Here is a 14,761-nt window from a genome sequence, read left to right as displayed (position 1 = left end):
GCCCTCCTCAGCCCTTCCGAGGGCGGCAGCTGGCGCTGCACGGGCTCCTGCTCCGCGCGCGGGGTCCGCCAAAGGCTCCGGGGGCAGCGCCCCCGCTCGCCCGGTCACCGCGACCGCCTCTTGCTGCACCCGGCAGAGGCGCCTCCGGAGGCGGTGCGGTCCCGCGGCTGGCTGCGGGGTTTGGGGCTTGTGCTAGTGCCTGTGGGGCTGGGCAGGCGGCGGGGAAGCGGAGCTCTCCGAGGACCCGCGGCGGAGGTGCCGCGGGGCAGGGGCAGGATGTGAGGAGCTGCCGACCCCGAGCCAGTCCCCAGCCCAGCGCGGCTCAGCATGAGCATGAGCGAGATGAAGGCGAAGGACTCGAGGGCGCCTTCTTCTGCCAGGGACGGCTCGGTCCGGCTGCAGGGCCGCCCAGAGCGGGATCCCTTCAGCGGGAGGGCGGAGGCCGTGGACGTGTCCCCGCAGGGGCTGCTCTACCCCAAAAGCAGCGAGGAGGAGGAGGAGGAGGAGGAAGAGCAGCAGAAGCGGCCGGAGCGGGAGGAGAGGGGCCAGTCCTCGCAGCAGGAAGGCAGCTGCTCCCCGCCGGATAGAGACGCGCTGGACAGCGTCCTGGACACTTTCTTGGCTCCTCCGGCCCACGCCAGCTCGGCCAGCGCCCCCGCGGCTTGGTGCCTCTTCGGGGCCGAGCTTCCCGGCGCGCTGATGAGCCGCTGCTCCGAGCACCAGCGGGGAGAAACAGCCGCCACCCACCAAGACAGCCCGGCTGCAAACTCGGGCTCCGAGCCGCCTCCGGCCCCGGCCGCCTCCCTTTGGCCTGGCGGGGGGGCCCCGGCAGCCGCAGCTATGCTGCCGCCCCAGCGGGAGGGCGAGGGAAGCGCGAGTGGGCCGCGCAGTGCCCCCGCGGCACTCTCGGAGGAAGATCACGGCTTTGCCTCTGGGGGCCCAGCTGAGCAGGACGCCGGCTCCGGGAGCAGCCTGGCTCTTGTCCCTGCCTATGCCGCTGCCCCCGGGCGCTCTGCGGCGGCAGCAGGGTCCGGGCAGGATTTCCTCCATGTGCCCATTCTGCCCCTTAACTCGGCCTATTTGGCAGCCAGGACCCGGCAGCTGCTCGATGTGGAGGAATACGAGAGCAGCCTCTTTGGCCGTCGTGCGTCTCCCACCTCCACCCCCCATGACTTCGCAGACTATGTCTATCCCCAGCCCGACTCAAAGGAGGAGCATTATAGCTACGGGGACTTCCAGCCAGCTCTAAAGATCAAGGAGGAAGGAATTAGTGCCACCATCCCCTACTTGGGCACCAAGACCACTCCAGCATTAACGTGCACAGACTACACGCTGGCCCCTCCGCAGCCGAGAGCCAGCCAGGAGCCCTCCTCCCTCGAGTGTATCCTGTACAAAACTGAATCTTCAGTTCTGCCTGGGCCCTATGGGCCGCCGCACTTTAAAGCATCGGGGAGCTCAAGCTGTATGGTTCAGCGGGACAGTCTGCCCTCCACATCAACAGCCCCGCAAGCCTTTTACCAGCCTCTCAACCTGAACGGCCACCAGCAACTTGGCTTTCAGACAGCCGTGCTCAAAGAGACTTTACCGCAGTTACATCCTCCCTTTATCAATTATATTAGGTAAGATTTAAGGTTAGATGCATCTACAGCAAACGGCACTAACTCTTCTTTTAAAACATTACTTTTAAAGGCATACACATTTCAAAATATTTATGTCTGCATTTTATAAGCAAATTTGTGGTTTTAATCTTCATTTAAAAGGGATGATTTGTTGTGTTATCTTTTAAACAGACATGGCAAACAGTTATTGACAGTCCTTAAATAAGATGTTACAGCTATATAGTCAGCTGATCTGTGTGCCATAACACTTTTTTGTGTTAAGGAGATTAAATCACTGAAGTTGTTCTGCAAGCAGACTTATAGACCAAAAATACAGACTTCACTTAAGTTTTTAAGTAAAATGAATTTTGTATTAAAGGAACATTGCACTGATTAGAATAAGTTTTACAATAGAAAGGGGAAGTTCTAAAAAATGTGTGAGACATTGAAACATGACAAAAAGGAATCAAAGGGACTGAGCTTCTCTTGATCAAAATTTCCAGGGAGCTTTTAAAATAAATACATGTAGAAATAAGACAGATATATTTGCACTGGCTACATTGTTTGTGTCATATTTGGAATTTTAGTTTTTGTCACTTTATCAAATCGTACTCCACTTTATCAAATTGTACTCTTGTGACAGTGAAATTTTAAATGCTTTTGTCACAAGTTTGACCTCTGGATCCAGCAGAGAATATATTTTGTAATCAATACAATGTTGTTTATTACTGTATAATGGACTAACAGGTGATCACTTCTGAACAGCCTTAAATGGTGAAGATTTCATGATTTATATGCAGGTAACTTCTGTATACACAATGGTATATTTTACAAGTAGATATGTTTACATTTACATATTTCTTTAAAATGCACATGTGTGATTTTAGGGGAAAAACACCCAATTTCAAAGCAAAAATTAATACGACAATATGTCCAAAATCCTGATCTAGCTAATATATTAAAAAGTCGTTAAATAAAATGTCTCAATATGATTCTTATATACAGAAATACTTAAAGACACTTCTTGTTTTTAGTAAATAGCCATTTGCTAGCTAAATAAATCAGTTTCTTTAGGTGGATATTATATCTAGAAATATTTCTTTACTGTCCTTTTTGTGTTAATTAAAACTGGTTACAAGTAAGAACTCTGCCAATGAATTAGGAGATATTAATTTGATATTTATGAATTTTCTGCATAAAGGCCAGTTACTAGTTGCCTAGGGAAAAGGCTGCTGAAGTTAAATTAGTTTCAGTTCAAAGCAGTTTATTATTATTTTAGATTCAGCAACTAGAGAAATTTGCACAGGAGTAATTTTATTCACATGAGCAGTCCCACTGAAGGATCAGGCATCTATTTCGAAGACCCTAGCAAAGAGCCTAGCTTTCCAGTCTACTAGCTAACGTGTTAAAATACAACTTGCCCTCTACTCCAGGGTTTTTAAATTACTTGAAACATTTTAGCTAATGCATTTTACAGATATGCCTTTTATGCAAGTGACAAAGCAAAAACACATTCAGTGCTGGAGTTGCTTTAGTCACTTTTTTTCTGTCCTTAACAAATTTGCTTTCAGTTTTAAAAGGCAAGCATTAGGACTATAATTTTCTTTAAAACTATTACCCAGAGTGACAGTGAATTCTCTTTACAAGTCTGTTTCATTCCTGTTAATTTTCTTTCCTTTTAAAGGCCAGATACTGAAGTTGGTCAGAGTCCTCAATACAGTTTTGAATCATTACCTCAGAAGATTTGTCTGATCTGTGGTGATGAGGCTTCTGGTTGCCACTATGGAGTACTTACCTGTGGAAGCTGTAAAGTGTTCTTTAAGAGAGCAATGGAAGGTACGTCAGATGCCTTTGTTTCTAATTTTCTGGAATAAAACTTCCTGCAGTACATTAAGCACTTTATTTTTATCTAGTTTTAAAACCGATCTTTGTAAATATTATTGCAGTCATGTTTTGTCCCTGAGAAAAAGATTTGAATACTTGCAGTAGGTGGCAAATTCCTTCTTAATTATTTAATATTAATACTATTTGCTTTACTTATATTTATTATCTGGCTTGTTTTATTTTGGATGTGGATTTGGTAAACTTATAAAATCTTGCAGTTCTTAATCTGTTACAAACTTAATGAAATGTTAATAAATACCAGCTTCACTTTAAAAAATATTTAAATATTGCTGCTTGGCAACAAACAGCCTTGGTATGAAACTATGTTCTTTAGCAAATAAAAACTACCATTGGCTTTATTCTCTCATTAAAGTCAGTGGTAGTTTTTCTTACTTATGGAATACAAAACTGGGCCTTTGAGTTTTAAATAATAATAATAAAATAGTTGTTTTGCTTCCTATTCAGGACATGAAAACCAATCTAAGGTGTTAATAAATCAGCAGTTTTAGATTACATCTCAAAATAGGTTGGTACCTAGTTGAGAATGTATGTTTGGTTTCTCTTTTTTAATCAAATGATATATGTGATCCTGCATTCCTTATGTACCCAAAATGCACACACACACACACCTGTTGAAATAATTATTGTGTGCAAAATGCAAAATTAGACCCCATATTTTTTCTGACACTACCAAATACTAAATAAAAGAGTATATACTCTTTAACTCTTTTGCCTATTATCTTGTATGTGTTTATCCTCTCATCATGTCAAACTAGTATACTAGAGTACTACATATACACAAAACCCTTGCTTACAGTATATTTCTCTAATTTGTATTTGTTTTCTTAAAATCAGAGTTGTATAATATGTTTCTCTGACATTTCATATAGTTTATTAACCTTTATATAATTTAATCTTCAAATGAAAGAGCATCTAAATGTGGGAGTGAAAAAAATTAACATAGTTTGCTAGATATAAACTAATTTTTGTTCTGTAATTTGTTGTTTAGTCTATGTGTGTATTATTCTATAAGTGCCATATCTTTAAAAGTCAGTCATAACATAAAGATTGTTGTAGCTTACTAGGTTAGGCTCCAATTCAGGAAAGCATTTAAAGATGTGTCTATATTTAGGCATGTACTTCACTGACTTGATTAACTCATATTCTTGATTAGGTTACATAAACGAAATAAGTTTACTTCAGTTTTAGCAATATTCTAAATATATCAAATGCTTATAACAGCTCAAGCAAATGAAATTTTTAACAAGGAATCTAATTTAGAAAGGCCACTTTTTAAAGAAAAAAATGTTACTTCATCCTTCTAGAGTAATGTTGTCTTTGACTAATATTTTTTGTTTGATTGGGTGTTTTTTTTATGAACCGTTAAAATCAGCTGGGTACAATCCCGCTTTCCAGTTACATTTGCCCAAGTAGGCAAATCTACTCAGAAATGTATTTTATTACCATTTTAATATAAAAACATTGCTGATAAATGTTATAAACGCTTTATGGATAAAATATTAATGAGCCTACGTTGGCAAAGTCTTCACAGTCATAGGTTTTTAAAGCCAGAAGGGACTACTGTGATTAGTCAGCTCTCCCAAATAATACAGGCTATATAGGACTTCCTGCTTTAATCCAAGAGCTGTGGTTCAACTAGAGCATATTCTTTAGAAAAACATCCAATCTTGATTTATAAATTTCCATAATGGTGAATCTACCACTACCCTTGGTAAATTGTTCCAATGATTAATGCAGGGGTAGGCAACCTATGGCACGTGTGCCGAAGGCGGCACATGAGCTGATTTTCAGTGGCACTCACACTGCGTGGGTTCTGGCCACCGGTCTAGGGGGCTCTGCATTTTAATTTAATTTTAAATGGAGCTTCTTAAACATTTTAAAAACCTTATTTACTTTACATACAACAATAGTTTAGTTATATATTATAGACTTATAGAAAGAGACCTTCTAAAAATGTTTACATGCATTACTGGCACGCAAAACCTTAAATTAGAGTGAATAAATGATTCGGCACACCACTTCTGAAAGGTTGCCGACCACTGGATTAATGTCTCTCACTGTAAAAAAAAGAAAGAAAAAGAAAGGCACTTTATTTCTAATCTGAATTTGTCTAGCTTCTACTTCCAGCCATTAGATCTTATAGCTTTGTCTTCTAGATTGAAGAGAACTCAGATTTGTGTTCCCCATGTTGGTACTTACAGATTGTGATCAAGTCACAATCTCTTCTCTTGAACAAGCTAAATAGATTAAGCTCCTAGAGTCTTTCACTGTTAGCCATGTTTTCCGATCCTCTAATCATTCTTGTGACTTTTTATGAAACTCTCTCCAATTTATCAACGTTCTTCTTAAAGTGTAGACATCAGAACAGGACACAGTATTCCAGTAGTGATTGTACCAGTGTCAAATACAGAGGTGATATAACTTCTGTACACCTACTTGATATTCCCCTTTTTATATATCCAAGAATGGCGTTAGCCCATTTGTTCACAGTTTTGCACATGGAGTTCATGTTCAGCTGATTATCCACCATGATTTACAAGTATTTTTCAGAATAATTTCTTTCCATGATGGTGATCACCCATCCTGGAAGTATAGCCAACATTCTTTGTTCATAAATGTATGACTTTACATTTGGTTGTATTTAACGTATATAGTTTGCTTGTGCCTAATTTACTAATTGTTCTGAATCCATGATGTATTCTCTTCATTATTTACACTTCTCCATTCTTTGTGTCATTTGCAAACTTTGTTTTCTTTCAGATCATTGTTAAAAATATTAAATAGTGTAGGGCCAAGAACTGATCCCTGTGGGACCCCACTATAAGCACATCTATTCAATGATTATTTGCTGTTTACAATACAAATTGAGACCTTCCAGAGATCCAGTTTTTAAATAATTTAACTTGTGCTATGTAGATTTTGTATTGTTCTAGTTTTTTAATCAAAATGTTGAGCCGTACCTAATCAACACTATTACCTTTATCAATCAAATTTGTAATCTCATAAAAAAAGTATCAGGTTAGTTTGGCAAGATCTATTTTCCATAAAGGCACATTGAATGGCAAGTTAATTATATTACTTTCCTTTAATTCTTTATAAATCAAGTTCCATATCAGTCCCTCTATTATTGATTGATTAGGATTGATGTCCGGCTGACGGGACTATAATAACCTGGGTCATCCTGTTTACTCTTTTAAAACATTGGCATGATATTAGCTTTCTTCCAGTCCTCTGGAGCATCTCCAGTGTTCCAAGACTTACTGAAAATCAATATTAGTGATCCAGCCAGCACCTTGGCCAGCTCTTTTAATATTCTTGGAGGAAAGTTTTAAATCTGCTGATTTAAAAATGTCTACCTTTAGTAGCTACAGTTTAACATCTTTATTAGTGACTGTTGACATGGAAAGTATTTCATCATCATATGATATGAATACTTCATTTGGCTTTATTCCAGCTTCAGAACATTTTTGTGATTTCTACATTAACATTAACAATGGAACAGTATCATTGCTGGCATTCTTGTTGTGCCTAATATACTTTAAAACTCCTTCTTATTGTTCTTAACCTTGCCAGCCATAGAGTTCTACTTTTGTCCTTTTGCCTTCCTTATCAATTTTCTACAATTCCTAGCTTCTGTTTTGTATTCATTACTATGAAATTCTGATTTTTCCATTTGTTATACATATTTTAAAAAACATTTTATAGCTACTTTAATTTCTCCTCTAAGCCAAGTTCTTGTTGTTTTGTTTAACTAGTGTATTCCTTTGTTGTGAACTTTTGAACATTTAGTAAAATATTTGTAAACAGTTATCAGTTTATCTTTCATATCCTGTTTTGGACTTTATTTTGCATACACGTAACAAATGTAGTCATGTCATGATCACTTCAACCTAAACGATCATTAATTTTAGTTTTGTGATCAGTTCCTCTCTGTTTGTCAGTATCATGTTTAATACAGTGTTCACTTACATAGGATGTAAACATAAGATGATTGATATCACTGTTTTCCTACGCACAGTCTTTCCAGATTAAGAGTATTCAATAAATGTGAAAATAATGAATGTGAAAAATAGGTGTCTGTACACACTCTTATGTGGACAACACAATGTATGCTTTTGTAGCATCTTTGTACTTGCTGGTACAAAATGTTTTTCATCATAACGTGAGAGATTATTGTTTTAATTATGAGATTTCAGGAGTGGAAGAATGATTCAGAAAGTTGGGACATGACAAGTTAAATAGCAGTCTCTTGACTACTGAAAGTTAATGGGGAGGAAGACAGAAAGGAGTCAAAGGCTGGATGTGTAGAGTGAACAGGATGGAGAAGTAGCTGGTTACATAGTCCGACACAGAGGTTGCAAATTTGTGGCGATTTTTTCATAGCAGGAGTTCAGTCATGCATTTGATTGAGAGCTGGATAAATAGTTATTAGAGTTGCTGAAGAACGGAGTAATATGTTCCCATGTATTGGCAAAAGGATAGCCCCTGATTTCTATGTAGCTTAGATGTAGTGATCTATCTCACTAACTTCAGCTGTCACAAACTAGTGTAGTAAAATAGTGTGTCAGTAAGAACGAACACTGTAAACGTTTTACTGAAAATACAGTACAAAATAATGTTTTGCAAGTTCACAAATGGTAAGTATGTGAGTTGAAAACCAGATATGTTTTTGATGTAAAAGTATTTTACTATCCCCATCATTTCCTCATAGGGGATGTAGCATTACCTTTATGAATTTTTAGGTACTGTAGTACTATTCTAGACACAGTTATTTTATTTTTAAAATAACAGTTAATGAAAGTAAAAGACTCAACTTCGTGAATGCAAGTTCACAGTTACGACTCTGTTCTTCATGCGCTTTTCATAAAAGTGTTGATAATTATGATAAATTAATGCATTATTAGGAATAGGTGGCTGTTATTATTTCACAGCTTTACTTTATTGATATAACCTGATTCGTACACAATGATTGATATTACTGTTTTCCTCCACATAATGTGTGTATATAGCAATGGTGTAATGGAATATGGACAGAAGGAAGCCATTTAGCAAATATGGAATTGACTCTCTTCTGTTTTTTATTTTTTGTGGGGTGAGGGGTTAAGTAATTTCTGTTCTAAAAGTTTCTGAGTCGAAATATGTTGATTGCTTCATCTTTAATGATCTGTGATGGTCTTTTTCACACACAAATCATTTTCTGCATACAGAATTTTCCTCTGAATCCAATTAATAAATTGAAATTCCTTTTTTAAAAAAAAACTCTGTTCACTTATGGAAAAAAGGGATTTATCTGTTATATCAAAAATTCTGACTGTTCAATCTTTCATTAGCCAAAATAAACGTCTTATCATTTATAAACATCAGTGTGAACTATATTCTAGTAAATTTGGATAGATAAGAATTTTTCTGCTCGTTAGATTTGTTGTAACTATATATTTTAGTGTGGCCAGGATATAGATGCATAAATTTTAAAGAAGAACTAAAACTGAATGAAGAGCCTTAGTGAGAAGACTATATAATATAAATGTAGAATGAAACTGCTTTGCGAAGCATATTGGCAATGAATTGTTAAAATAAATGCAATTGCTCTTGTGCAGACTTTAAATCATTTTGGTTCTCAGCTTTTCATTTGTCTGTTAGCATGTCTGAAGATTGGGCTGCTTTGTAGAATATGTATTATTTTGTTCTTCTCGGAGTTCTGAAGAAGAGTAGCTTAACTGTCATTTTCAAGGTCAGCTAATTAGAAAAGCATTCCTTTCACAAACATAAACTTCTTTGCCACTCTGTGAAATAGTAAATTTTATCCAGTTTTCAACACTGCTGCTAAGCAAAACATCTTTCAAGAAACTTGTAGCAACAAAACATTTTTCACATCATTTATACTTTACAGTGTCTGGATGCAGGCAGTAAGGAGTCATATACCAGGGTGAAGAGATTATACTGTAGAGCACTGCTTTTGGTCTAGCATGCACAGGTTTAAAACCTTCTGAAAATAAAAATTTTGACTGGGGAAAATTGGATTTAGGTGCAGCAAATGGGGTAAAGGCTAATGTTGATAGGGATTGGAGGACAGAGAAAAATGTAAGGATAGCCAAGAGTTAGAAGTCTCTAGCTTCATAAAAAACAAACAAACCCCTCTTCACAAGTTAGGGATTATTTACTTTCTTCAGTTATTTGCCTAGAAAGGACTGTTTCCTAAATTGTTGCATTATTGTTACTTTTTATTGTACAAACCTGGGACAATTACAAGGGCTTTTAACAAGTGCTCTAAAAAATAAAAGCCAATATCCTTCTGGCAACAAGAGAATCACAACAGCTACAATTCCTTGCTGTCATTTAAGGAAGTTTAAATGTAAAAATGGATATGGTAGGTCAGAGTGGCTGAAACTTTCTTATGTTGATTAGCTGACGACCAACATGTATGAGTGCTTGGAAAGGAACTTTTGAATGGTATCAAATAACTATATTCAGGATATTTTCTAAGAAACTTACAATTGAATAAGAATTTAAAAGGTACTGCCGAATGGGCTGTCTTTGGTTTGCAGTTGCATGAAGTTTTAGTATGGAATACAGTAACTCCCCACTTAAAGTCGTCTTGGTTTACATTGTTTTGTTGTTGCGTTGCTGATCAATTAGAGAACATGCTAGTTTAAAGTGCGCAATGCTCCCTTATAAAGTGGTTTGGCAGCTGCCTGTTTTGTCCACTGCTTGCAGGAAGAGCAGCCTATTGGAGCCAGCTGGTGGGGGGTTGGAACCAAGGTGGACTAGCAGCCCCACAATAAGTTCCCCATTTCCCTAAGTTCCCTGTGCGGCAGCCATCCAGCAGGCTGTCAGTTGCCAGCAGTTCAGCTGTCCCTCCCCTCACTGCTATGTGCTGCTCCTGGTCTCTGCTTTGGAGCTGCTGTCCGGAGCCTCCTGCTTGCTGTGCAGGGTAGGAGAAAGAGGGGGGCTAATGTCAGGGTGTCCTTCTCCCCACCTGCTCCTGCATCCCACTTACCCCATTTCCAAAGAACCGGGGGGACGCACCACAGGCTCAGGATGGAGGGAGTTTGCTGGAAGGAGCATCTCAACTTGCATATCTATTTTAAAAGGCAGCGTACTTAGAGTAGGGTCAGCGTACTTAAAGGGACAATGCACGTCTTTCTCTCTCTCACACATGGTGCGTGTCTCTGTCTGCCATGTTGTCTCCCCTCCCTCCATTCATGCTGCCTTGTAGAGTGTGAGGATACATTAACAACAATATGTTAACCCTTGAGGGCTCAGCCGAGTGCTAGTTCATCATTTAGCAGTAAGGCATTCACCAGGAAATATCCTCTGATTTCACCACCTCAACCTAGCTTCACAATCATCATTGCTGTGTACCAGTATTAAATTGTTTGTTTAAAACTTATGCTGGGTGTGTGTGTGTATATATATATATAGTCTTTTGTCTGGTGAAAAAAATTTCCCTGGAACCTAACCCCCGCAGATTTTTGGAGAAGAATTAAATGTTTAGATTTGTTGAATCCCAGACTTCTACCACTTGCTGCACATTGTCTCTTGGCAGCTTGCATTCAAGCCTTTCATTTTTCAAGTGACCCCTTGCAAATGCTTTAGGTATGCAAAAAGCATATAAGTTTAGTTAGACCCCAAATAATATTGCAAGTTCTGTCTTTTCTAAATAAAGTTCTTCGTTTTGAAAAAAAAATTCATCAGCTGATGTCACATGTTTTCCTTTGGCCACTGCTGATATTTACTTCAGCATGCTAAGGAAAAATAGCTGCCTATATGAAGAGGTTGAGACTAGTAAAACAGTTCATATTGCAGCATGTATATGGGAAAACTGATTATTGGTTTGTTGAGACACTATTCAAAATAAGTCTAGTAGTTGCACATCTGCTTCTATACAGTTTTAAATATATTTTGAGTTCAGGGATGGGAGTGGGTTGCTATGCAGGTAATTGCATATGAGGACAAGCTCAAACAAATATGGCAAACAGTTAAGTCACTTGTCAAATTCCACTCCCTTCTCCTCTTGCCTGAGTTTAACAAACTCTGTCGTTATGGATTACTGATGTTCTGGTCATTCTCTGCGAGTGGAGAGGTGTGGGCTGAGGTGGTGGCTTCAGGCTCTGCTGGGATTGATCAATGCCAGACCTCCTCCAACTACACCATTCAGAAATTGGCTGTTGCACTGCTCATCTGCTCTGGTAAAGTTTCTCAGACTGTATGGCCCGCTTCATAATGGTGGAGAGATTTACCGCAATGAAAAAAAACATGTTATGAATAAGGAATATTACCAGACTAAATGCAGTTGTTCCTTCCTGCCCATATGAATATAAATAAGCATTTAAAACAGTAAGAAAATTAATAAGATGAAGGCCTCTTCTGGATGTGAAGTATTATGGTTGCAGCAGTTGGGGAGGAGCTGTGGTGTTAGGGCTGCAGAAAAAACTCTGGTCCTGTGGTTGGAATGGCAACATGGAAAGGATCTGCTGCTGCTCTATCGTCAGGGTGAAAATTCCTCCTGACTCTGCAGAGATTCCCAGTGATCAATTCAATTACATAGGGTCAGTCTTAGGAACGGGATTTGGCCTTGCATGTATGGCAGGCACTGAGAGTGCTGAAATCTCTGTGAACTAAATGCACTGTGAATACCTGAAGTTAAAAGGTAAAGGTGCTTTTCATGCAAGTGCGCAGCGGATGAAGTTAGTATTATAATTAATATTATTATATTTTGACAGTGACCAAAATATTGTAGGTGCCTCACAAAAATTCAAATAAATGTTAAGATCTGACAAGTTTCAAATCTTTAATTTTAAGCTCTGATAAGTTTAAAATCTAACCTTGAAATAGTACTCCAACTGACAGTAAAGAATGTGTCAGGGGAAGGATGCCAGTAACAAAGATAAAATCAACACTAACACACAGATATACATCTTGGCAGTGTTGCTAGTTTTTGTATTTACCTTTCAACCTCCTAAGTTCCTGTAAGCAAGATGGCAGAAACAGAATTTGTAGGAGGAATTTGAATGAGGCGTTGCAGTTGAATGAACAAGGACTTACAGTTACACCACATTCAGTGTGAAAGAGTAATAGCCAGTGACTTACAAAGTTGTAAGGTGCACTAGCATTGCATATTTTGAGCATCAACTTGTTTCTGATAACTTTGCCAATCATATGTTGTTGCTAGTGTTAGGATTGGCAGTGATACTGTTGTGACTGGTCATTATTGCTGATTTATTGCATAGTGAGTTGCACAAATGCTAGCTGTTTAACTTTTTCCTGAGTCCACCTTTTTGCAGCCTATGTAGTGGCAATGCCACCTAATGTACTGAACATCCTTTCAGATGGAACAGAAGTCATCTCAGTTAGTGCAAAGCAGTTTGGTTTACAGAATTCTAACAGGTGACTCTGGTCAGACAATGACTAGGTACAGCTGAAGATTACTTGGCTTTTGCAAGACCAACTGTAACTGTTTAGGTGAGATGGCATCTGTCAAGCAAGATACTATATTTCTCCTGCAACACTGATGATGTGCTCATGGTGGATATTCAGATAGTGCTTCAAAAGCTACTGAATTGCATCTCTTGACATCATATCAACAGGCTGCAGAGGCAGCAATATATATCTCCAGCCTCATGTTGGTTCCCTAACTGTGTGTCCATGTTCACAGCTCTTATGCTTTTGCAAAGAGCTGTTGCTTAATGCCAGTTAAGCTCTCAGCACATACAAATTAGTCTTTATATTAAGTACTGTAGCCAGAATACAGAGAGAATTGTATGGAAACAAGTGGCAAGCAGTTTGAGATTCATTAATTATCTTAATTCGATCAGATAGTGGTGGATAGCCACCACCCCACCTTCATATCTGTGCTAAAATACACATTTTACCTGAAACCTACTAGGCAGAGGGAGTAAACCTGTGCTGCCATGCCCCTCAAGGCCACACAACCCCACGTAGTCTCCCTGCAATCTGGAAGAATTAAATAGTTGTGTACTGTAGCTGATCCTGATGCTGCCTTGCAATCCAGTGGTATAGACAGACTCCAGCCAGTTGTGCAGAGACCCATTGTCGGTTAGGCCATCTGGAGTGGGAGATGTTCTTTGCTATTTATTACTCTCTTCTGCTTCTGGTGTACCATTTTTTCAGTCTTTGTTACTTTCTGACTGGGGCAGTCTGTCCCACATTGGCCCACTAAAACTGTAGGATGGAATTGTGGGTCATAGACTCAGATAAAATAAATGAGAGGTGGAAGGTAGGAAAAGAATTATGAATCCAGTTTGTGTATGAAATGGCTTTATCTTAGTAATGTGTTGTGATTTAAATATTTGAGAATTTTTCCTGGGAGTTGTTAGTGTTCATAGAAGTGTATCATGTACACAAAGTAATTCAGACGAACTGAACATAAAAGGCTGTTGATTCCATTGTTTTATACACATCCATTCACTGTCATCAAAATTTTATGACTGTAGAGCACTAGTGATGATTACGTAAGTGCTGTCTGCAAGATATGTTGCCATAAAAAGGTCAACAGAAATTAAATTTAAGAAGTTAAAATAAAGTTCTCTTTTTGACAAGCTATTAAACTGAAACTAAACGTTCTATTATGTTTTTAGTTCATTCTACAGTACACAAAGGTTTATAGTTTTCAGAATGCTAAAATTCTTGAGACCAGGATCAAGTAAGAGAATTAATTCCTTGTTTATGATAGTTTCTGCTTATCCAAGAATTTTAATAATGCTTTAATTTGCTTTTCTGCTTTATTTAATTCAATTTAGCCATCAAAGTTAGTGTTATGTTAACTCACATTAGCAGAGTTCTTGTTTCAGTTTATTCTCTCATTCCTTTCTCTGTATAATGCAGAGACTATATTTTAATTCTTGTACCAAACTTCATGTTAGGCACATTAACTAACTAAACAATATTCTCATTCTGAAGTTTTGTTACCTTCTTCCTCTATCCTATTTAGTTGATACTATTACAAATGAGAGGTTTCAGAGTGGTAGCCGTGTTAGTCTGTATCAGCAAAAAGAATGAGGAGTACTCGTGGCACCTTAGAGACTAACAAATTTATTTGGGCGTAAGCTTTCGTGGGCTAAAACCCACTTCATCGGATGCATGCAGTAGAAAATACAGTAGGAAGACACATATATACAGAGAACATGAAAATATGAGTGTTGCCATACCAACTATAACAAAACTAATCAATTAAAGTGGGCTATTATCAGCAGGAGAAAAAAAACTTTGATAGTGATAATCAGGAATGGCCCATTTCA

The 14,761-nt window shown here is 38.7% G+C and overlaps 1 protein-coding gene across 1 annotated transcript in view; it reads left to right on the top strand.

The window, feature by feature from the left end:
• Positions 1–251: 251 nt before the first annotated feature.
• Positions 252–14,761, top strand: part of PGR (progesterone receptor) — a 68,944-nt gene continuing 54,434 nt past the window's right edge. Inside the window, exons 1-2 of the mRNA XM_030560119.1 lie at positions 252–1,619; positions 3,283–3,434. Coding sequence (XP_030415979.1) covers positions 328–1,619; positions 3,283–3,434 — 1,444 coding nt within the window. The 5' untranslated portion in view covers positions 252–327. The remainder of the gene's footprint in view (positions 1,620–3,282; positions 3,435–14,761) is intronic.

Source organism: Gopherus evgoodei, chromosome 1, assembly GCF_007399415.2.
Source record: "Gopherus evgoodei ecotype Sinaloan lineage chromosome 1, rGopEvg1_v1.p, whole genome shotgun sequence".
In the NCBI taxonomy this organism is placed as follows: Eukaryota; Metazoa; Chordata; order Testudines; family Testudinidae; genus Gopherus; species Gopherus evgoodei.
Note: the sequence above shows the minus strand (reverse complement) of the source record. Positions and strands in the feature narration are given on the sequence as shown.